The sequence below is a fragment of the Pseudorca crassidens genome, chromosome 8 (assembly GCF_039906515.1).
Source record: "Pseudorca crassidens isolate mPseCra1 chromosome 8, mPseCra1.hap1, whole genome shotgun sequence".
In the NCBI taxonomy this organism is placed as follows: domain Eukaryota; kingdom Metazoa; phylum Chordata; class Mammalia; order Artiodactyla; family Delphinidae; genus Pseudorca; species Pseudorca crassidens.
In genome coordinates, this window is record NC_090303.1 from 101,089,194 (window position 1) to 101,110,848 (window position 21,655).

At 64.4% G+C, this 21,655-nt stretch overlaps 1 protein-coding gene across 9 annotated transcripts in view; it reads left to right on the top strand.

Moving 5' to 3' along the window:
• The window catches only part of AGAP3 (ArfGAP with GTPase domain, ankyrin repeat and PH domain 3), a 56,374-nt gene that overhangs the window by 23,864 nt on the left and 10,855 nt on the right, over positions 1–21,655 (top strand). For 2 of the 9 annotated variants that reach the window (XM_067747452.1, XM_067747453.1), the window contains exons 1-10: positions 3,085–4,132; positions 5,311–5,369; positions 5,629–5,716; positions 5,900–5,985; positions 6,131–6,272; positions 6,681–6,815; positions 6,960–7,087; positions 8,716–8,874; positions 12,332–12,424; positions 16,861–16,965. In XM_067747452.1, coding sequence (XP_067603553.1) covers positions 3,229–4,132; positions 5,311–5,369; positions 5,629–5,716; positions 5,900–5,985; positions 6,131–6,272; positions 6,681–6,815; positions 6,960–7,087; positions 8,716–8,874; positions 12,332–12,424; positions 16,861–16,965 — 1,899 coding nt within the window. In that variant the 5' untranslated portion in view covers positions 3,085–3,228. Of the gene's footprint in view, positions 1–3,084; positions 4,133–5,128; positions 5,195–5,310; positions 5,370–5,628; positions 5,717–5,899; positions 5,986–6,130; positions 6,273–6,680; positions 6,816–6,959; positions 7,088–8,715; positions 8,875–11,236; positions 12,170–12,331; positions 12,425–16,860; positions 16,966–21,655 lie in introns of those variants that run through there. The other 7 variants (XM_067747455.1, XM_067747456.1, XM_067747454.1 and 4 more) reach the window with 6 other exon arrangements.

Below are 21,655 nucleotides of genomic sequence, written 5' to 3' on the forward strand. Positions count from 1 at the left end.
GTGACACTCGTCGCCTCCCTCAGCTCAGTGATCGAAGGGCTTGGCCAACCCGCGTGGCCACTCACCGCCGGGCCACTGCTGGGGTCCTTACCGCCTTGCTCGCCGCACAGCTGGAGGCCACCTGGCTGCAGGAAGATGTGTTGCTGCCACCTTGTGGGCAAGAAGATGCCGACCGGCGTCAGAGGGCCCTGCGGCTCTTGGGACCACTCTGGCGGTGGGAGGAAGCCGCAGCCTTTGGCTTCCAGCAGAAAGCCAGCCCCTCCTGGGCTCTGAGAAGGACCTCCACAGGCTCTCTGCGGCTGCTGCGTGGCCTCACCAGGGCGCGCCTCGAAACTTATCAATGGATCACCCAGCAAATATTTGAGGGAGACTAGGTACAAGGTTCTGTGGGATTCCTGCGCCAGAGGCCGCCCTTCTTTTCCCCCCGCCAGTGCACCGCTTCTGTGCAGTGCCTCACAGCTCATGCCTTTTTTATGCAGGGGTCTTCCTCTTTCTCCCTAGACACCCTGGGTTCAGCAGTGCACCCCTGCTGCCCCAGGCCACAGCTGCATACACAGGCGCCCTCCTCTCTCAGGTCCGAGCAGCCAGTCCAGCTCAGCCAGCTCTAGAGTCGGCCCTTCTTCTGATTTGCCTGCGCTCAGAACAGAAGGGGGTGCTCAGTGCTCAGCCTCTGCGCGCTCAGCCTCCAGGGAAGCGTGTCCATCCTCACCCAGGATGCACGCTGCAGGCATTGCGAGAGAGTGCGTCTTTAATTCCCCCAGAAGCGTCTGTGGGGTCTCACCCCTACACGACAGGTTCAGCCTGGTGTTTCTGATGACCTTAAGAGTCAGAGAACTGACACGAGGGCTAGTTTTATGGGATTTCTGTACGGTTTACGTGGCCCCAGCCCGATGCTTTTTAGGATCGTCCTAGTTTCCTTTGGGCTGTGTTGAGTAGTAAGCTGTTTGTCACATGTCTCTGGAGTAGAATCTTGCAGATGGAACACAGAGACCTTGTCCCTGACCCGGGCGGGGGTGTGTGTGTGTGACACCAACAAGGAGACAGGTGTGTGCCTGCACCGATCTCCTTTCTGGGGTCTTTGGCTGATGTCCTGGGACATTTATGTGCAGGCAGGTGCCCTTCTCTGTCTAGTTTCCCTGAGTCAGGAAAGGTTTCTAGGAAGCAGGAATAGGAAGGAGGCAGCCCCATGAGGAAGAGGAAGCTGTCCCAGGTTTGGGATTGACCCAGTCTGAGCATTTCGCCTGGACCGATTCTGCAGGTACAAGGGGAGTCAGGAGCTGGTGTGTCCTCTGAGAATGTGGCATGTTTTTTCACCTCCTGGACTGGGCACTGCTGCATGTCCTGTAGCCTGTGTGTGTGTGTGTGTGTGTGTGTGTGTGTGTGTGTGTGTGTGTGTGTAACTGGGGGCCTTTTACTCTCCTATCCCAGCCTGCTCCTCGCCCCCTGAGGCTAGCCAGTTGGGTTCTGAAGCAGCCCATCCCCTGTTCGGCACCTTGTCCCCCGTCCCCCCTCAGTCCCCACTTGTCTCTGATAGCTGCTGTCCTGTGCTTGCATTTTCATTGGCTTGGGGGGAGGGTTTGGAATGAGCAGGCTTCTTCTCTGGGGGAGGGGTAATCCCCTACGTGTGTGTGAGAGAGGACAGAAAGACAGATACGAAGATAGGGAAGTTCAGCGTAGGAGACTTAAACTTGGGAACGTGAGTCAGGATTCCTGGGTTGCATTCCTGTCTCCACGCCTGAAGGAGCCTGGGAAAGGCTCTTCTGCAGGAGCGACTCTTACGTGGGGGTGTGCATCCCGGAGAGGAAGAAGTCATCCTCGTTGTTGTTAATAACTAGTCCCAGGAAAATACGTAATCAGCCCCGGGGGCCTCTCCAGGCCTGGGAGATCCAGCCCAGGACTTGGGAGTTTCCAGCTCTGGGTTCCCCAGGAGCACCTAGGATGGAGAGGCCCTGCCTTTCTCAGGCATTCCCCCACCCCAGCCCCCTCAGGAATGTGCCACTTTTATCTTGTGCTTTGCTTCTGACCAGGACCCTGGAATTCTAAAGCTGAGAGGGACAGGAACGTTGGGAGTTGGGTTGGACTGGGGGTGGAGGAAACCTGGGAGTATCACGTCTTTAAACGAAAGGCAAGCCCCACTCATCCTTGCCACCTGCCTCAACTGGTTTCTCCTGATCTGCTTGGGGTCCTTGTGGATTATGGTAAACTGGCTCATCTCCAGCGCCTTGGAGAGGACTGATGTATACACTGCAGTGGAGAGCACAGCACGGCAACTACCTGCCCCCTGCCCCCGTCCTGAAGTCATCCCTGCATTTACTGTCTGCTGCAGCCCACACACGTGAAATTCACAGGGCATCGGTGCTGAGCGTCAGGCTCCAACCAGCACTGCAGTCTGAAGTTTCACCTCTGCACAGCCACTGGACAGGAGGTGAGAACCAGCCAGCGGGTGGAGGCTGGAGACTTCAGGGGCTCAGAAGTGAGTCACTCGTCCAGAACTGTATGGTCCAGGTCCAGAGGTTCTCTTTCTATTTTCTGCTGCCCTTGGGCAGGACAACACTTAACCTACTACAGATGATTTTATAATCTCCAGGGAAGAAGACAGCCTCGGTCATTAACAGAAAAGCTGACTAAAACATACAGCAACTCGGATTTGCGAGTTTCCCAAGCTAAGACAGGATTGCCTCGTAGAGGCTCCCTACTTTCCAGATAAGGAGACTGAGGCCCGAAGTCGGCATAACTCCTGACTCATAATTTAGGCTTTCACTGACTCCCACCCTGGTGGGTCACCTTCTGGTTCTTCCCTGGAGAAAGAGCAAATGGCCTGCTTCTCTCCAAAACCGAACTCAGTGTGTGGTGTGCCGAGGACTGTTACTTATTTGGCCTGCTCTTAATGACATCTCCTCACCTGCCTGCCCCAACCGAGGAGGAGCCCTGGGCTGGAATTTCCTGTTTTCTCACGGCTCGGGGGCTGCCCCAGCAGGCTGGCTCCCCTGCGGCCGCCGTTCCTGGGTGTTCCAGGCCAGGCTTGCCACGTCTCTCTCGGTGTTGGGCTGGCTCCCGGCCTCTCCAGGTCTGGGCTTGCCGGCTGCGAGGTGGAGGCGTTGAGGGACTCAGTCGGCCGACACCAGGTGCCCAGAGGCCGGAGGTCAGTGCGCCTCGGCCGCGGCCCCGGCCCGGGCCCAGCCCCGCGCCCCTCACCATGGGCCTGGCCCTCGCCCGCGGGCCCTGAGCATGGAGCGGGGCTGGCCGCCAGGGGACAGCCGCAGCCGGGAGCGGCCCGCCGCCTGCCGCCGCGCCCTCAGCGTCTGCGACTCGCTGGACCTGCACGGCGCCCCGGCCGGCCGCGCTGCCTCCGCCCTGTGTGCCGTGCGCGAGCAGCCGGCGCGGCCGCAGAGCGTGTGCTCGGGCGGCCCGGGGCCACCGGCCGCTGGCGTCCGCGGCCTGCTGCTCAGCCTCCTGCGCCCGCGTCTCGGCCGCCGCGGCCCCCCCGACGGCCTCCCGCAGGCTCCCCGGCCCGCGTCCTCGGGGCGCCCCGGCTCGGCCGCGCCTAGCCCGTCGCCCAGCCCCGCGCCCAGCCCCGCGCCGGCCCGGCGCAGCCGCCCCCGTGGGACCCAGGCGCCGCGGCCCACCAGCATGACGTTCCTGGAGGTGAACCGCCTGGAGCTGGCGGCCGAGGCCGAGGGCGCTGGCGCGGGGCTGGGCCGCGCGGGCAGCGCGGGTTTCCTGCGGGGCGCCTCGCTGTGGAGCAGCCAGCGCTGGCAGGTGCTACGCGGCGGCGGCGGGCGCAGCTCCCCGGGCCCCCGGCGCGGCCTGTCGGCGCTGAGGAAGAGCTTCAGCTTCCGTCTGCGCCGCGGCCAGGAGATCCGGCGCGCAGAGTCGGGGCTGCTGCCCCGGGCGCGCACCCGCAGCGACGGCGACGCCAGCTCTCTGGGTGCCTTCTCCAGCCGCCGCGACCTGCTGCTGGGCGCCGCGGCCCCGAGCGCCGCGCCAGAGCCGGGCCGGCCCCACACTGCCGCCGGCCTCTGGAGGCTGCTCACCAGCCGCTTCCGCCGGAGGGAGCCCGCGCCCGCGCCCTCCGAGCCGCTGTGGAGCCGCCGGGCGGCCGCGGACCCTGGGCTCCTGGGCGCGCCAAGCGGTAAGGGGGAGAGCCCCGGCCTGCGTGGCCTCCCTGGTTGGAGTCCGGGGTTGAGGGCGGGTGTGAAACAAACCGGAAACCTACCTGGGAGAGGCGGGCGTGTGCCTTGTGGGCCTGGGGGCTAGCCGGGGCTGGCCGAGTGGGATCGGCGCCGGGCAGGCAAGGCTCTGGGGTCGCCGGTGGGTCTGGAGAAGGTGTCTGTGGCAGAGGTGGCCTTCCAGGTGGGTCGGGGCAGGACCTCCCGCCCGTGGCCCTAGCGTGGTGGAATGAGAGCGGGTCGGAAGGGCCCCTTATCACTTTGGGTGCCTGAGGAGTTGGGGCCTGAGAGGGGAGGGATGGAGACGCACTCGGAGCCAGCGGGCTCTGGGTGGGAGCCTAGAACAGCAGCATTTCTAGCTCCCAGGCGAGGCTCGAGCCCTCACCTCTAGCTGCCTGTGCAGATGAGTTTGGGGAATGCTTGTGGACCCGACCGTCATAAGCACTGTTTGAGACAGCCTGGGGAGGGGGAGCAAGCCCAGCCAGAGAGGCTGGCCCAGGCCCAAGCTGCCCGGAGCCGATCGCAGGATGTCCATTACAACCTAGAGGATAAAGGAGAGGGGGGCTCTGCGTGGCTGGAGCCCGGCGAGCTGAGGATGGACTGGAGAGGAGGAGCCCCGGAGGTGGGTCTCTGGGACACAGAGGGTGGTGGCCTCCTGCCCAGGAGGAGCTTGGGGATGAGGGCCGCTCCCCATTGGACCTGCCTCTCACAGAACAGGGCCAGGTAAGGGCTCCTCCCTCTTCAGCCTCCAGGAATGCGGTAGGTGGCCGCACCCTGCAAGGGTGAGCTGTTCCTACTCGCAGCAGAAGCTGCAGCCTTGCCGCCCAGCTTGGGTCTGGCTGAGACCCACTGGAGGCCTCTCACCAGGTGGGGGGCGGCAGGCCGAGTGTGGCTCGAGGTAGCAACTACGCCCCTTGATGTAGCAGTAAGAGGAGGGATCGGGGCCAGGCCAGTGGAAGTGGGGGCTGGCATTGCTCTGTCCCAGCTGCGCAGAACGTTCCTGCTGCTTCCCAGGAGACCAGGGCGTGAGTGCTGTTTTCTGGCCTTGGCCTGTGAAGGGGCAGCGTCAGAGGCAGCAGGTGGTGGATAGCAAAGGTGTGTGTCCCACCCCAGTCCTGACAGGCGGCCTTCTCTCCCGCAGACTCCTTTGTGAACAGCCAGGAGTGGACCCTGAGCCGTTCGGTGCCGGAGCTTAAAGTGGTGAGTGAGGCCCATGGGAGGCCCAGGCAGCCCAGGGGCTGGGGGTGCGGGCTGGAGTGGTGGGCCGGTGTTGCTTCCCCCGCTTCCAGTCCCCTCCGTCTCTAGGCTTGGTCTCTCCCGTCACCCCTCTCTTCCCTGTTTCTCTTTGCTCGCCCATCCGCAGCACTGGCCCCTCTCCTTGCTAACGTATCAGCCTTTCCTGCCCCGTGTCCTCCGTCCTGCCCTCTGACCGCAGCTCTCCCGCCTTCCTGTCCCGCAGGGCATTGTGGGGAACCTGTCTAGTGGCAAGTCGGCCCTGGTGCACCGCTATCTGACGGGGACCTATGTCCAGGAGGAGTCCCCAGAAGGTGAGCGTTACGGGCCGGCCTTAATGGCCGCCGTCCCTCCTTCCGGTTGTCTGTGCGGGGGCTGCAGCCCTTGGCTTTCTCAGCGCTCCCGTCTTCTCTGTTGGAAGCTGTGGACTTCTTTTCTGCTTGGCCCCCGTGGGCTCGCTCTTCTGGTTTTGGGCCTGACCGTGAACTCTGTCCTAGGGGGTCGGTTTAAGAAGGAGATTGTGGTGGATGGCCAGAGTTACCTGCTGCTGATCCGAGATGAAGGAGGCCCCCCTGAGCTCCAGGTGATGCCCCTGCCCCCAGCCCTGGCCTTTGGTGCCCCTTTCTTGAGGTTCCCAGTTGGGACTGGGCAAGGTTGCGTGTGGGGAGAGGGGTACGCAGTTCGCCCGTGCCCAGGTGAGGGTGGTAATTGTGCTCGGTCCCCCCTAGTTTGCTGCCTGGGTGGACGCGGTGGTGTTTGTGTTCAGCCTGGAGGATGAAATCAGCTTCCAGACGGTGTACAACTACTTCCTGCGGCTCTGCAGCTTCCGCAACGCCAGCGAGGTGCCCATGGTGCTGGTGGGCACGCAGGGTGAGCGGGCCAGCAGGGGTGAGGCGGGGGCTCTGGGCCCCCAGGTGGCAGGCACGAGAAAGCCTGGCTGCCCCGTCCTCCTGGCGCTGGACCAGCCCTTTCGTGTCGCCCTAGAGCGGGCGCCTCCTCTTTGCCCCGTACGCACTGGGTCTTCCCCAGCTAAGATCCTGCCATCCGTGTGGTGGTCGTGTCCACATTTTGAGATGAATAAACAGAGTGTCTGGCTCGTTCCCACTCAGTGAGTCGGTGGCAGAGCTGGAACGAGGCCCAGACACCCGTATTCTCGTGCTCCGTGTCGTCCGCTGCCCGGGCTCTTTGCCCAGCCACCCTCTGACCGAACGGCCCACCGGCCAGCAGCCTCAGCTTCTCAGCAGGCTGAGTCAGTCCCCACTCTCCCGTCTCCAACAGACGCCATCAGTGCCGCGAACCCGCGGGTCATCGACGACAGCAGGGCCCGCAAGCTGTCCACAGACTTGAAGCGCTGCACCTACTACGAGACGTGCGCCACCTACGGACTCAACGTGGAGCGCGTCTTCCAGGACGGTAACTCGGCGCCAGGGACGTCCCCCAGAGGGGGTCAGGCAGGCGGGGGGTGGGGGGGGTGGGGGGGGGGTGGGGGGGTGGCGGCTCTAAGCTGGGCTCCTCGCTCCTCCCCACATGGGTAATTGACTGTGCTGTCCCCTGCAGTGGCCCAGAAGGTAGTGGCCTTGCGGAAGAAGCAGCAGCTGGCCATCGGGCCCTGCAAGTCACTGCCCAACTCTCCCAGCCACTCGGCCGTGTCCGCTGCCTCCATCCCGTCCGTGCATATCAACCAGGTGCGGGCAGCCTCCCCCCGCCCCCCGCCACTGCACGCCCCGCCCGCCGCGGCCCTGCCTCCCATTCTGTCTGTCTGCCTGCCTGTCCCCACCTCGTCTGGTCTGCCGCCTTGCAGATGGTTTGAAAGCACTGGCTCGAGTTCCCTTAGCCTGCACGACTGGCCTGGCCTCCTCTGTACCCCGTGGTGACTGCCTTCCCGCTAGTTCCCGTCCCTGCTCGACACTCTCCTTGCCCCGCAGCTCTGCAGCAGCTGAGGCCGCCTAAGCATTTGCTCTGGTCACCCACGTTAGCGCTATCTCAGTGCCCGCTTCCCGTGCAGCCGTTCTCAGGAGGCTCTGAGCTGAGCTCGTCCCTGCTGGCCCTCACCTGCTGGCCCTTCTCTCGGTGTTTGCGTTTAGAAGGGCAGCACTTACCCGCAAGGGCCAGTGGCATTTGTGACGTGTGGGGTAGTGGGGGTGTTCTGAGCCGGGTCCTGCCAGGGTTTCTCCTGTATTACCACTTGGACACCCGCCCACTTCCTGGGCCTACTGCCTGGTTGTTTTTTGGCCCTTGGCAGGCAGGCCAGTACTTGCATCTCCCCGCTCAGTCCCTGCTCGGCGGAAAGCCCTGGGCCATCACAGGTGTGCGCGCTGAGTGGTCAAGCCGACAGCCACTCCTTTACTTCTGCTAAGGGCCATCGTCTTTCTGAGGCCCCCTGGCCCACCAGTGTCCTGATGACAGCCTGATGACTTTTCCAGAGAGCCCTCCCTTTAGCACTTTAGACGGCGTCAGGGCTTCCCCTGTAAGCACTCCCCCGTGGAAGAAAGGAGGCACGGAAGGTCTTTCTTCACTGTCTCTGAGCGGCGCTGCCTCGGCTGCAGAACCAGCTGTGCACGGGGGCCCTGCCCACCGGGGGGCAGCAGCCCAGGTGTCTTGCTCCCTTTGTACGGGTTAGGATTCGAGGAGGCTGCCAGGGCAGGACACGTTCTCTATTTAGTGATCATCCGATGGGCTGTTAGCGGGTGGCCTTGTCAAACTGCGTTTCCCGAGTCCTGGAGTGGAGACTGCCGAGCACCTGCTGTCTCTCTGCGGAGATCCTCTGCCGCCGCTCCCTTACCTGCTGCTTCCTCTGGAGCAGTCTTAGCTTAGCTGTTCCGCTCTCTGCCCCGGCCCTCCTGTATCCTGTACCCTGTCACCCACACTGCCTAGAAGCAAACCTCATCCTCCCCTTGCACTCTGAGGCCCGCCCTGGCCTCCTGCAGCCTTGCTCTTTGTCACTGACTTGGGGAGCTCATCCAGGGTGACCTGCCACCTCGCGTCACACCCACCTGTGAGCCAAGACTCCACAGTTCGTTCTCTTCTGGCCTCTGTCACTGACTCCAACCTGCTAGCCTTTGCCTCCGATTCAGCTCCCGGGCTGACCCCGAATGGCCCCTGCTGGGGCCCTAGTGGGGCAGCCCAGTGTGGTGACCACCGGGTCCTGCTGGCCTCCAGGCCGTGCTTGGTACCACCTGTAGGAGCTAGTGGCCCCTCTGCTGCCCCACGAGCCCCCGGCCAGGTCTCCGCACCGCAGGCTTCCCAGCTCCTGCCTGCCACCCGCCCCTGCGCCCCTCCCGGAGCCGCCCTCAGCAGCCCTCTCTGTCCTTAGGCCACGAATGGCGGCAGCAGCGCTTTCAGCGACTACTCATCCTCAGTCCCCTCCACCCCCAGCATCAGCCAGCGGGAGCTGCGCATCGAGACCATCGCTGCCTCCTCCACCCCCACACCCATCCGCAAGCAGTCCAAGCGGCGCTCCAACATCTTCACGGTACGTGCCCGCCCCTCCCGCCTGCCCGGCCGCCTTCACCAAACGGGCAGGGCCGAGCCCCCAGCCCCCGGCCAGGAGGGAGCAGGCAGGACGATGCCACCTGCCGACCTCCATCCCCACTGACGCGCGCCTCTTCCGTCGGCTCCTTACCGGTGCCCCCCGTCCACACCCAGACTCTTCCAGACTCTTCCTCCGAGCCCACGGGGCCGCCCTCAGCACATGCACACAGACCCTCCTCCCGGCCGCACACACACACCCTCCCTCTCCCCGACCTCGTAGGGCTTCCTGGCCAGCTTGAGGGATCTCTGGACGCGTCTGCTCTAACTCTGAGGCACCCGTGATTCCGCAGTTGTGGACTGAGGCCCCGAGATTGTTTGCCTGAGGCTACAGGAAGCGTTTGCTGGCAGAGCTAGAATGAACAGGGCCCAGGCCTCGAGTCCACCTGCCCGCTCTTTTCATTCTCCCACGCTTCCCACCCGCTGCGCCATCGGCCTAACGAAGGCTTAGCTGTCTTTCCCCAGGCCTCCGTCTCCTGATTCCCTGCCTCGGTCCCCCCACAAGCTCTTCCTCTCCCCCTCCCCGCAGACCCCAGCCCCAGGGTCCCGTGTGCCTTCCGCCGTAGGGGCCCAGCCCGTCAGCTCTTAGGTGTCCTGAGCCTGCATCTGACACGCAGTGCCCATCCCCAAACTCACCGTCCAGCTGGGACTTGGCTGGACCATTCCGGGAGTCTTGGGTCAGACACAGGTGGGTGAGCTGCCCGTGTGGACTCTCAGGAGATCGCCCTGTCCTTCTGCGTCACTCCACCTGCCTCTTTCTGAGCATCAGGGCGTGGCTGTCAGTCCAGCCCACCAGGTCAGGCCCCGGCCAGGCTCTCAGGAACCCCGTCCACACAGAGCCAGTGCTCCCCAGGCCTCGCCCATTCATCCTCGCCTCCGCCTGCCTGGCGCACTTCTGCCCAGTCTGCCTGCCTCTGTCCGCCCCGTGCCTGCCTCGCGCCCTCCCCGGCCATGCTGACTGACCCCCTCCCTGCTGCCAGTTGCTACCGTGCGTCACAGCCGTCCCGCCCCCAGCCCCCAGCCCCAACCCTGCCTGGACTCGCAGCTCCCTGTCTCCCGTGCACGCCCATTGAGACGCACAGCGCCTTGGGCTGCCTGCTCACGCCCACGCCTCCTGCTGCTGCCGCTGCTGCCGCCGCCGTAGAGCCCGTGGGCGACCTGTGTTTGCAGTGACTGCTATCCACGCCCTCGGCACCTGCTCCCTGACATCCAGCCTCAGTCACCTGCTCCCTCTACACCATTCTTCACCTCTCGCCTTCCTCTGCCGCTGGTCCTGCACCACCCCAGGGCACGCGCTCTTCCCTCTGCCACCCGCCCGGGCCCAGGGCCCCCTCGCCAGCGCCTTGGCGCTCCCCGCGCTCTGCTGCCTGCTCTGCGGAGCAGAGCCCGCCTCGCCGCGCGCGTCCTGGGCACAGCCGGCCCCGGGCCCTTTCATTCTCTCCATCTTCACCGTGGCAACCTTATTTTTTCTTTCCATTGTTTCCATGGTGACCTCACTTGCGCCATTGTCCCCAAGGCAGCCTCAAGACGTGTCCGTCTCTAGAGGTGCATCTCGGGACCTCCCCTTCTCATCATCGCCGCCGGGGCCACCCCCTTGCCCTCCTCGTCCTCCCCAGCAGGGCCACGCCTGTTCTGTGGCTGGCGCCCCCGTGACTCTCCCGCTGGACGTGGCCGCTGGCATCCCCCGTCTCCCCCATGACTTCATGTTACTCGTTTTGTTGCCACTCTTGCCTGGCTTCCCGTCCTGGGGGGGCCCCCTCTGGGCTCCCAGGGATCCTCTGCTGGTTGGGGCCTCTCTGCTCACCAGCCTGGCTGGGACAGCCTGCGCCCCACTCCCCACGACCGGCTCTTCTGTCTGGGGACCCGGTGGCAGCGGCCCATCCACCTTCCTCCCCCTGGGCCGAAGGGGCAGAGGCCGTGGCACCCAGGAGAGGCCCGGGGCGGGTGCTGACGGACGGTGGAGCCGCGGGCGGTGGCCCTTGGCCTGCCTCTTCCCGCTCCTTTGGCTGTGCTGCCCCCGCGCTGCGGCTGCGGTCCTTTGCCTCTTCCTTGTGCCCTTGGCTCCTGGCAGCCCGGGTGAGCAGGAGGGTGTAGGGCCCGGAGTGGAGAACACTCCCCGCTGACATGGACTGCCCGGCGCCACCGCTGCCGCCGCCTGCCCGCCCCCCGCACCCTCTCCCCCTCCTCTTCATCCCGCCGCCGCCGCCTCTCCCCAGCCGCCTGGGTCTCTGCCCTCACCAGTGCTGACCGACTGTGCGGGGCTTGAGTATAACTTGCCAAAATCTTTATTCTTTCGATATTTGCAGATATGTGCCACTGTTTCCAACTTTTCATCAACAAAAAGGCCTTTCCAACTCCTTCCAAATTAGAAGACCAGGTGGTGACACACAGCACCTCTGGACATTCTCCCCTGTGCGGGGCCGGAGGCGGGCCGGGCCCTGGGACTGCTCTCAGATGAGAAGCGGCCGCCGTGCTCCCCACTCCAGAGACCCACAGGAACCTTTGTAACTAACCCCCACCCCCAGGGAAGGCTAGGAACGCCGGAGCCCGCGGCTGGGGGCTGCCAGGGACCAGCCCTGCTGGACGCGCTGCGCCAGGCTCGCTGCATGGAGAAGAAGGGAGCTCGGCCCACGCCCGGCGCCGGCCAGCGACGAGGCCCAGAGGCCGGGGCGTCCGAGCGCCCGGCCGGCCGGCGGTCCAGCTGCTCCTGGGGGAGCTCCCCCGCCCCTCCCCTCCTCTGCTCCTTCCTGCATGGACTTCTGCCGTTCCTGCTCCGCTCCGGACGCCGCAGCCACGCCGCGCTTGCCTTCCCCTCTCTTGGCCTCCCATTTCCTAGGATCCGCATTCGGGCGGGCTCTGCCCCAGGAGCCCGGCAGGGGCGCAGGGCCTCTTCTGGCCTCTCTCCTCTCTCTCTCCATCCACTGTGCCCCTCGGGCTACGCCGCCGTGCTCGGCGTAACGTGCCATGTGGTGTCTGTGCCGCAGACGGGCCGCTACCCGCTCACTTCTGGACTTTGCTCTCCCTGGTGGTCATGCCCTGTGCTCCCGGCCACGTCCCTCAGCCCCACCGTCCACCTCTCCTCGCCCCTTCCCGTCTCTTACGCCCCAGCCCCCTGGGCTGCGCGCTCCTCACGCCCTCGGTATCTCGTGTCCTTGCTCTTTTGTAAGGGGCGGGCCCGGCCCAGTGACCTGTGCTGCTCTGTATGGTGCCGTGTGTAAGAATAAACCCGTTGGAATACTCGTGGTCTCATTTCCTTCCCGGTCCCGCCGCCCCGGCCCCGCCCCACTGCTAGGGCCCGCCCAGGAGGAGGGAGGACGGGAGGGCTGGCGGGGGATTCCAGGTGGGCTGCTGACCCCGCAGACCCTGGGCCCCTTTAACACGCCTCTTCTGTTCTCTTCCAGTCTCGAAAGGGTGCCGACTTGGACCGGGAGAAAAAAGCCGCCGAGTGCAAGGTGGACAGCATCGGGAGTGGTCGGGCCATCCCCATTAAACAGGTCAGCACTCCCTTCCCCTGGGGCTGGAGAGGAGCTGAGATGAAGCCCAGGAAATGTTAGATGATGGTTCTTTTCGGGGCCTCTGGAAGATGGTGAGAGAGGCCAGCGCCCTGCCCCTGCCAGGCCTGAATCCTTAACAAGGAGAGTTCTCCTGCAGAGAAGAACTCACAGCACAGCGGGGAAGGGTGGCCGGAACCCTTACGCTGCCAGTTCCTCCTCACCACCACAGGGAGGCAGCAGAGAGCCGCCTGCCATCCTCAGCAGCACTTCGCTGGTGGTGGTTCTGGAGGTGGGCGGCCCTGGAGGAGGGTATGGTCTCTCTGGCCTCCCTCCCCTCCTCCCAGAAAAGAGAATTCTCAAAAGAGTACCCTGAGGAGTACGCGTTGAAGGGCTTACCGAGGCCTCTTCCTACCCTGGGTTCACTGGCCCAGTCTTACCGTGTGAGCCTCTGTTTGTTTGTAAAGATGAAACTTAGTGGAGGGGCCACGTCCTGGTAGGGCCTCTCCCTCACCTCCTTCCTGAGTCACTGCCTGGCAGGGCTGGGCCACCCGGTGTTGGATCCTCCCAGACCTCCTGTCGTGGGTCTCTCTGCTGGAAAAAGATGTTGAGTGATGGAGGGGTCTTTGTGCAGAGTTGCTGGTGTGCTGGGCAGGCAGGGCTCTAGAACTGCTGAGCCGGCCTGGTGGTCAGTCCGCTGTACCCACAGGATGCTGCGCTTGGCCCAGATCTTCTTGGGAGCCGGTGGTTAGAGATGCTGTGTCCACGAGGGCTGTGATGTCAGTTTTTGACCACAGAGGAGACTGGTGTGGCTGGAGCACCTGAGGTCAGCCTGGCCAGGGCCCTGTGGTCAGGTTTGGCTCTCCAGGCTGGGGCTCCTGGAGCCTGTAGGTAGTGTGACCAGAATCCTGGTGTTAGGGATGGGGGTTTCCACTGGGTTTCAGGAAGGGTTTCGGGGCCCAGAGAACACAGTGAGGAGCACTGTGTCGCCCCGCGCCCTCTGTGCTTCAGCCCTCCCCTGAAGTGTCACCACAGTGACGCCCAGCAGGCACTGCTCTAGGTGGGTCAGCCTGCCCGGGGGCGCGTGGAGGGCCTGGGAGAATGGCAGTGGGCACTCTCCTCCCCGTCCCTGTGTGTGTTTGGGCACAGAACTGGTCCATAAACCTGTTGATGGTGTGATTGAGTGTCTCTGGGGCCGTGCTGACCGAGGCCTCCCACGGGGCCCTCGCCAGGCCAGGCAGGGGACTGTCACTCCCCGCTTTGGGGCGTGTGCTCTGAGTACACACACATGCGCATGTAAACATTTAACAGACAACGCTTATCCCCACCCCCCCGCCCGTGCTCTGAAATAAGTTAGCCCCAGACGCCCCCTTTCCTGTCTGGGGTCGGTCTGATTTATCTGCTCCCTGAGTCCCCCACGTGGACGGGAAGGCGGGGCTGTGAGGTGGGGGGTGAAACCCGGCCAAAGGGGTCGGCTAGGGTACTGGAGTGTCACAGGCCCCGAACCTCAGGGACACTCCGGAGGAGGCGGCACACAGCCAGGAAGCTGCCCGCTGGAGGCAGGTGCCTAGCCGCGCCGACCTCACGGGGGCTGGGGGCGTGCCTGCCGTTGGGACCGCGCGTCCTTCCACCACTCTCCCCTCTCCGGGCCAGTGGCCATTCCTTGCGCGCTCCCCTCCCCCCCCCGCCCCCAGGGCCGGGCTAACCCCTTTCCCGCTCTCCTGTCCCGTTCTTCTCCCCATTCCGTTCCTCTCCTCTCCCCCCCTCTGCTCCTGCTGGGAGTGGAGATTGCATTTCAGTTGCCATTTGCATTCCCAATCAATCCGGACTCCGCAATTAAGCCGGCTGGCGGAGCTGGGAGGGAGGCGGCGGCAGGAACGGGTCCTCTGGGGGCTGTCGCCTCCGCACCGCTCCCATTCCGCCCCAGATTGCTTCCTGCTCCGCCGTGCGCAGCCGGCCGGCCAGGGAGGGGAGCAGGAACCCCTGGAGCTCGCTCTCCTCCCTCGGAACGGGCTGTGACCCGGACGGAGGCGCCGGTAGGGCAGGGCGGAGCGGGCCGGGCCGGTGAGAGGCGGGCTGAGCCTGTGGGCGCGGGTCAAGCCCCAGCGGCCGAGATCCCTCCTCCCCCGCCCCCCTCCCGGCGCTCCTCCCACGCCCCCCTCCCGGCGCTCCTCCCACGCCCCCTCCCGGCGCTCCTCCCACGCCCCCTGCTAACGAGCGTCAGAGCAGCGTCGGAGCGTCATTACCGTCGTCCGCGGCGCCGGGGTCTCCTCCCGAGAGGGGCCCAGGTGACGGAGGAGGAAGAGTTCTGGGTAGAAAAGGGCTTCCCGCTTACGCCGGCCTCTTCTGCATCCTGGCTCCTGATTTCCTGCTGGGGGCGGGGAGCGGGCCCTGTAGGTGGGTCCGCGCTTCCGAGGAGACTGAGGCCCAGACAGTGACACGACTTGCTTGATGTTAAGAGCTAGTTGGTGGCAGAACGGGGCACGGAGTCAGGTTTTCCTTTCCCTTGACCAGGAGGGAACCTGGTGAAGATGAAGGGACAGAGGAGGGAGGGCGGGCTCAGGTGTGAAAGGTTTGAGAACAGAGGCCCTTGGGGAGCAGGTGGGAAAGGAGGGAGTGAGATGGGGCGCAGGCGAGCCAGCCGTGGCGGCCACTCCCAGGGGAGCGGGGTGGGCCTGGGCCGCCTTCTCCAGAGTCTGGCCGGCAGTCCTCAGGGCCGTGGTCCACAGTCAGGGGAGAGGCGGCGGCTGAACTGTTTCCACGTTCCTGGCCTGTGAGGGGATGGCTGCCACGCCCAGAGGCTGGTCGCCAAGGCTCCTTCGCGGACCACGAAGCAGGGGCCGCGGTGGCCTGGGCCGTTCCAGCCGACCTGTCGTCTGCTGAAGGTCCCGTTCACACCCTTGGTCTTCAGAAGCTCTTTGTGAGGAAAAGGGGGCCAGATAGTAGCAGCAGTGTCCTTAGATGGCCTACGACTCAGTGGCCTGACTTCCCGCAACTGCACCTGTCTTTGAGGGCAGGAGGATGAGGATAGGGGAAGGGAGTGGGGGAGCAAGGATGTGAAACACCTGTGATGTTATCGCCACCGCAGTCCCTGTTGTGGGGAGAGATGGGGCGGGCATCCCAGCCCACCTATTTGTTAACCTCATCCCCCTAAGGGCCGAGCCTTCCAGTAGGAAGCCTTAGCGGGGTAGGGGGCCATGGATCCGGGGTTTACCCCCCGCCCTCTCTCACAGTGAATCTCTTGACCCCCATTTCCGGCTTGTCTGAGGGCACGGCCCTCCCCTCCTGTAGGAGAGGTTGGCACAGGGGCTCTGGCAGCTCCTCTGCGACCTGCTGGGACTTGGCATGCTGCCCGCTCTCGCCCAGCCGGGGCAGTCCCGCTGTGAGGGGGGGCTGCCCCCCAGGAGTTCTGTCTAGGAATGTCCAGGGAGCACTGCCTCTTCTCAGCCCTCCCGAGTTTGGGGAGGGGGCCCCACAGGGGTGATGCCGGTCCTGGGGCACCTGCCGCCTGTGCACGTCCGTGTCCCGTCCCGACCTGAGCTCCATCTTTGGCCGTTCTCCCGTGCTGTCTGCTGTTTCCAGGCGAAAGCCAGTGGGTGAGGGACCGTCGGGGGTTGTCATCAGGGGAGGGCAGCAGAGGCCGTCTGGGGTGTGGGTGGAGGCCTCGTCTGCCTCGGTGAGGTCCACCCCCCACTCGCAGCACCTCCGACACCGCACGGTCTCGGCTGGCTCTTCCCCCGCCCTGTCCACCAGCTGTTCCCCAAGCGTCTGCTGCATCCCAGGAGTGTCGCAGTGCTGAGGGTGTCGAGGAACAACACGCCCAAATCCCTGCCCCTGGGGAGCCCTTGTTCATCCTGGTGCCCATCTAACCTCCACGCCCAGTGTCTTATCAGCTCACACGGGAGATTTGGGTGCTGGGCTGTATGGCTGGGTCTTCCCACTGCCTGCCTTGGGGGAGACTGGGCCATTCTGGGGACAGTTAGGGGCTTTTCTGCTCTATTTGGGGCTGCCACATAGGGTAGGAGGCCCGGGCCCTCCTGAGGTCTCTGTGCTGTGTTCCACCCCATCCCTGGAGACGGTGGGTGGGAGCAGCACTGCTGGGAGGCCATCTAAACCCCTGCCTCCCGTTGCTGACGTAGTTCCCCAACCTGGGGGAGAGGACACCCCCCTGCCATGGGACAGTGTCCATGGTAACTAGAGAGGTGGGCTCCAGGCTGCTTCCTGAGGACGGTCAGGGGCAGCCGAGTTCCATAGATGGGTTCATCCGCCTGGCTCTCCCTGGTTCAGTTTTAGTCCCGTGTGGCCTCTCCATGCAGATAAGCACAGTGACCCGGGAGGACGGGGGGCGGAGGATGCTGTGACCTGTGGACACTGAGACCTTCTTCATAGCTGTGACGTGTGGGCCTGGCTTCTGTCTCTGATCCGGCCTCTGTCTTCAGGGTATCCTGCTCAAGCGCAGTGGCAAGTCCCTGAACAAGGAATGGAAGAAGAAGTACGTGACCCTGTGTGACAATGGGCTGCTTACCTACCATCCCAGCCTGCACGTGAGTCTGGGGGGCCGTGCCTGGGGAAGGCTGGGCGCGGAGGATGAGAAGCGGACGTGGAAGGGCTGACTCCAGGTCCAGAGGGAAGCGACCTTAGCTCGGAAAGACCTTTCCTCGAGAAAGGGCCTCGCTTTGGTGGCTTGGGAGTTGCACAGACCCTGAGACCCAGGCCCAGGCTGAACACTGCACGAAAGCTCACTCCCTTTCATTTTTTTTTTTTTAATATTTATTTATTTTTGGCTGTGTTGGGTCTTCGTTGCTGCGCGTGGGCTTTCTCTAGTTGCGGCGAGCGGGGGCCACTCTTGGTTGCATTGCGCGGGCTTCTCACTGCAGTGGCTTCTCTGGTTGCAGAGCACGGGCTCTAGGTGCACGGGCTTCCATAGTTGTGGCACGCAGCCTCAGTAGTTGTGGCTTGCGGGCTGTAGAGCGCAGGCTCAGTAGTTGTGGCGCACGGGCTTAGTTGCTCCGCGGCATGTGGGATCTTCCCAGACCGGGGCTCGAACCCGTGTCCCCTGCATTGGCAGGTGGATTCTTTTTTTTTTTTTTTTGGCGGTATGCGGGCCTCTCACTGCTGTGGCCTCTCCCACCGCGGAGCACAGGCTCCGGACGTGCAGGCCCAGCGGCCATGGCCTCTGGGCGCAGCCGCCCCGCAGCATGTGGGATCCTCCTGGACCGGGACACGAACCCGTGTCCCCTGCATCGGCAGGCGGACTCTCAACCACTGTGCCACCAGGGAAGTCCCGGCCGAGCTCTTTGGAGTAAACTCACCCCTGGGGACGGTCACCTCTGGGCTAGGCTGGTGTGCGAGTCAGGTGCTACATCCTATACTCTAGTTGTTTTAAGAGCTGGATTGGGCCCGTTCACATGGAATTGCTCAAGCTGGGGGGGTCGGTGTTGCCAACAGTTGTGTCTCTGGGAGCTGCACCGTTGGGGTTACGCCTGGGCTCCTGGGATGATGCAGAGCGAAAGGGCAGTTAGGCCAGGGCTGCTGGGGTGGCGGGCCTGCACAGGCCCCCTTGGGAAGAGGAGTGTCGGGGGTACTGTTGGTAGGGCAGAGGGGTCTGGAAGAGTGTGGCCGATGCCCGGGGAGGGGCTGGGCACGGTGACGGTAGCGTGGCCCCCGTGGCCGCTCCCCCACCCTTCCTCCCTCCCCTCCCCTCGCTGCGTGGCTCCAGCGCACAGCTGTCCCCAGCATCCATCTCTGTCACCACCCTGCTGTGGGGCTGATGAGTTCTCCCGTGAAGCCCCTGAAGCGCAGCACGTGGGCTGGCTCCACCCCCGGCCCGGAGGCCCCAGGCCTGCCTCCGAGGGTCCCTCGCCGGCCTTTGAATCTGCACAAGGTGTCAGGGGTCCCCGACCTGAGACGTGCTGGGGTCCACGGTTCGGCCATAGCTCCCTCCTGAGAGCACCGCCCAGGACGGCTGAGAAAGCTCCCAGGCCTGGTTTGGGCCTTCCAGTGAGGCCAGAGCCCAGCCTGGCCCTCGGGGTGTCTCTGGACCTGGCCCTTCCCCTCAGCTCAGGGCCTCTTACTCCACAGGGCGGGAGCTGGTACCATGATGCTGGGGCTGAGGGGGTTACAGACGAGGGGCCACGGCTGGGGGCCCTTGGGGACTCAGCACAAAGGCTCCTGGGTGCCGTCCTCTCCCCGGTTCTGGCCTCTTCCTCGCCCAGGACCTGGTCCCGCTGCTGAGTCCACGCAGGACAAGAGGCAGCAAGGCTACTGGCAGAGCCCTGACGAGAGGCGCCGTCCGTGTCTTAGGGAGCGGGGAGCATCTGCGGGTGCAGCGCCCCCGGCCAGAAGGAGCAGGACCACAGTGTTTCCCAGCAGAGAGGGTCTGGGCCCTCCTGGCTTCCAGCGTCCACAGCCCTGGCAGGACACACGTGGCCCTGACCAGGCACCTCCTGGCTGCTGGGCTGGGAGCTGGCCTGTCTGAGGCCTCCGTTTCCCCACCTGTGTGGCAGTGGCCTTCACCCTCCTCTCTGCTGCATCCTTACCCGTTTCTCCTGCTTCACGCTGCCCCCGGCTGGGCGCACTGTGCCCCCTGCTGGTCCCATGCCCCCCCAGAGGAAGGAGGAGAGGGATGGGAGCGGGGCCTCGGCACAGGGAGGAGAGTGCCCGGTGTTGTGTTCGGTTGTGGTTTCAGAAGGGAAGGTGAAGGCCTGAGGGATTGCTGTTTTTACAACAACGTAACAAACTGGAGAGCAGAGGCTCGGTGGGGTTTGCCGGATCATCAGTCACCCAGCCAGTGGCTGGGCTGTGACTTGGCCCATGACTTTGAGCGTTGCCCAGAGTTTCCTTTAGTGCCAGGAGCGCCTGCCTTCGGGGCTGCCTGCGAGTCACTGGAGAGTTACCACTGGGGCAAGTAGGGTGGCTGGGGCAGCCGGCAGCCCACGCGCCCGGCACGGCTGGGCGGCAGACGCTCTCGGAGTCCTGTCCAGCGCTGTGCTGCCCGTGAGCTGAGTGTGGCTCAGTGTGTCGGGCCCGGGACAGGGTCTGGCGGCAGGCACTTCCAGGCTGCTGCTGCTGTCTTGCGAGGTGAATCGAAGAGGCTGCCGCCTCTGCTGCCCCCCCACCCCCACCCCACCCCCCCCCCCCGGGGCCGCAGGACACGGTGAGGAGGTTGAGAGCATGGCCTCCCCATCCGTCAGCCCCTCACTGGCTGCCCTCTGGCTCCGGGGTCAAAGTGCACGTCCTTTCCCAACTCACCACCTGCTGGATGCCCCGAGCAACCAGCACGCGCAGATGGCGGCCTCCCTGCCCTGTAGACGCTTCTCATTCAGGAGACACGAATCAGATTCGAAACCGTGGTGACAGTGAAAGCACGTGCGCGGCCCCGGGGGCCTGAGTTCCCTCCCAACAGAGGCCGCTGGCCTCTCGGTTTCCGTCCTTGGTGGCCGCTGCCCTCCTGTTGCTATAGCTCTCCCACCTCCGTCCCCCCTTTGCCGTGTTTTCCAACCTGAGCAAGCTTCCCAGCTGCCAGCAGTGAGCAGGGACCCTCCGTCCCCGGAGCTGCCCGCTTCCCTTGGAGGCGCCAAGGGAGCCAGAGAGGAAGGCTCGGCCGGGAACTCCTGGCCTAGCCCGGCCTTGCCCAGGAGACCCGAGGGCAGTGGTGCTGGGGACCCGCCTCCCGACGGGGGCTGGCGGGACGGGCCGGGCTGCAGAGGAAGGGCTGGTGGGCAGGCCTCGAGCCTCACGCCCAGCCCCTGCCTAGCCCCAGAGAGCCCGCCACAGCCTCTCCCGTTTTGCAGCCAGCGAAGCCATTCACACAATCACCTTCTGTTAATTCTATCTGCAACATCAATTAAATTGTTTGTAGAAACTAATTGAATGTGGCTTAATCACACATCTTAATAGCTTTCCACACTCTGAACTCGTTGTTAATTCCAGTAATAAAACGAGATGAGAACGCTGGCTGGGTAATTAGCGAGGAGGCTGGGGAAGAAATTGCTGTTTGATGGTGGGTAATAAAGGCAGCCGTGGTGACCGCTCTCCCACCGCCACTGCCGAGCCCCCGTTCTGCTGACGGAGGGAAACGCCGTTGCTCTGCCCCGGACGCCCCGTCCCTGCTGCTGCCTTTTGAGCTCCTGCCGCACTCTCCTTGGGGCCGGGCTCCGCCTCTGGGCCCGGGCCTGCAGCTGGCCGGGTGCTGGCCTGCTCCCCACACCCCCCGAGCAACCAGTGCCCGTCCGAGGTGGTCGGAGATGCAGAGTCCGGTGCTTTCCCCTTACGTTGGTTGCTGGCTCCTTGGCCCTGAACAGAGCCCCTCCGTGTGGCTCTTTTTCTTGGCCTGGGGTCAGCTTTTCCCGGCGTGTCCCAGCCTGGTTATCCCAGGGCCGTCGTGGGGCCTGAAAACTGCTGCAGCTGCTGTGACCTCCTTGTGAACTAGAGCAGCCCAAGCCCCTCCCCCAGGAAAGGAACTGCAGCTGTGCCTTCGGCCCAGCCAGCTGTTGACAGTCGTCTGGAGCCGCTGAGCTAAGATGTGACCGTGTGCAGGGTCCTGGGTGCGTGCGGAAGCCGAGTCGGTGGGCCATCGGGCCTGGAGTGAGGAGGGCCAGGAGGGTGGCGTCACACGGTGGATGCTGGGCCGAGAGCAGGACCAAAGGGCCAGCGGCCACCGGGGGGGGTGGGCCAAGTTTGCTGGAGAAGGGACCAGGGGGACGGAGCTCTGGCGGCGCTCGGCAGAGCGGGGGTGAGAGGTCGTTGGAGGAGAGGGGGTCCTCCTGTGGGTGGAGCCCACCCTCACCAACTTCTCAGTGATGTTGTTCTGTGCTTCTGAGACATGAAGCAGACCCCCTCGGAGCGGAGGGTGCCTGAGGCCAGGCACCCGGCACTGTCCCTCACGCAGGACTAGGTGGTGGCCGGAGGGCACGGACGCAGTGCAAAGCTGCAGGGAAAGGAGCTCCTCCCCTCCGGCTAGCTGTGCCCTTATTGTCTTTCTGGAGGGCCATCTGCCTGTGAAGGTGTCAGAGCTGCTTGGAGAGTAAAGAGTGAGTACAGGCCTGGCCAGGCCTCCAGGAGCCGGGCTTGACTGGTGAGGCCAGCATGCTAGTATCGGCGGTGCCCCGGCCTCCCCACGGCCCTCCTGCTATAGTCCTGCCACAGGCCCTCGCGCTGGTCCCCTGATGACCCGCCCTGTGGTGAAGTCCAGCCCGACGCAGAAGTGCAGGAGCAGGGCTGGCGCTGGGTGCT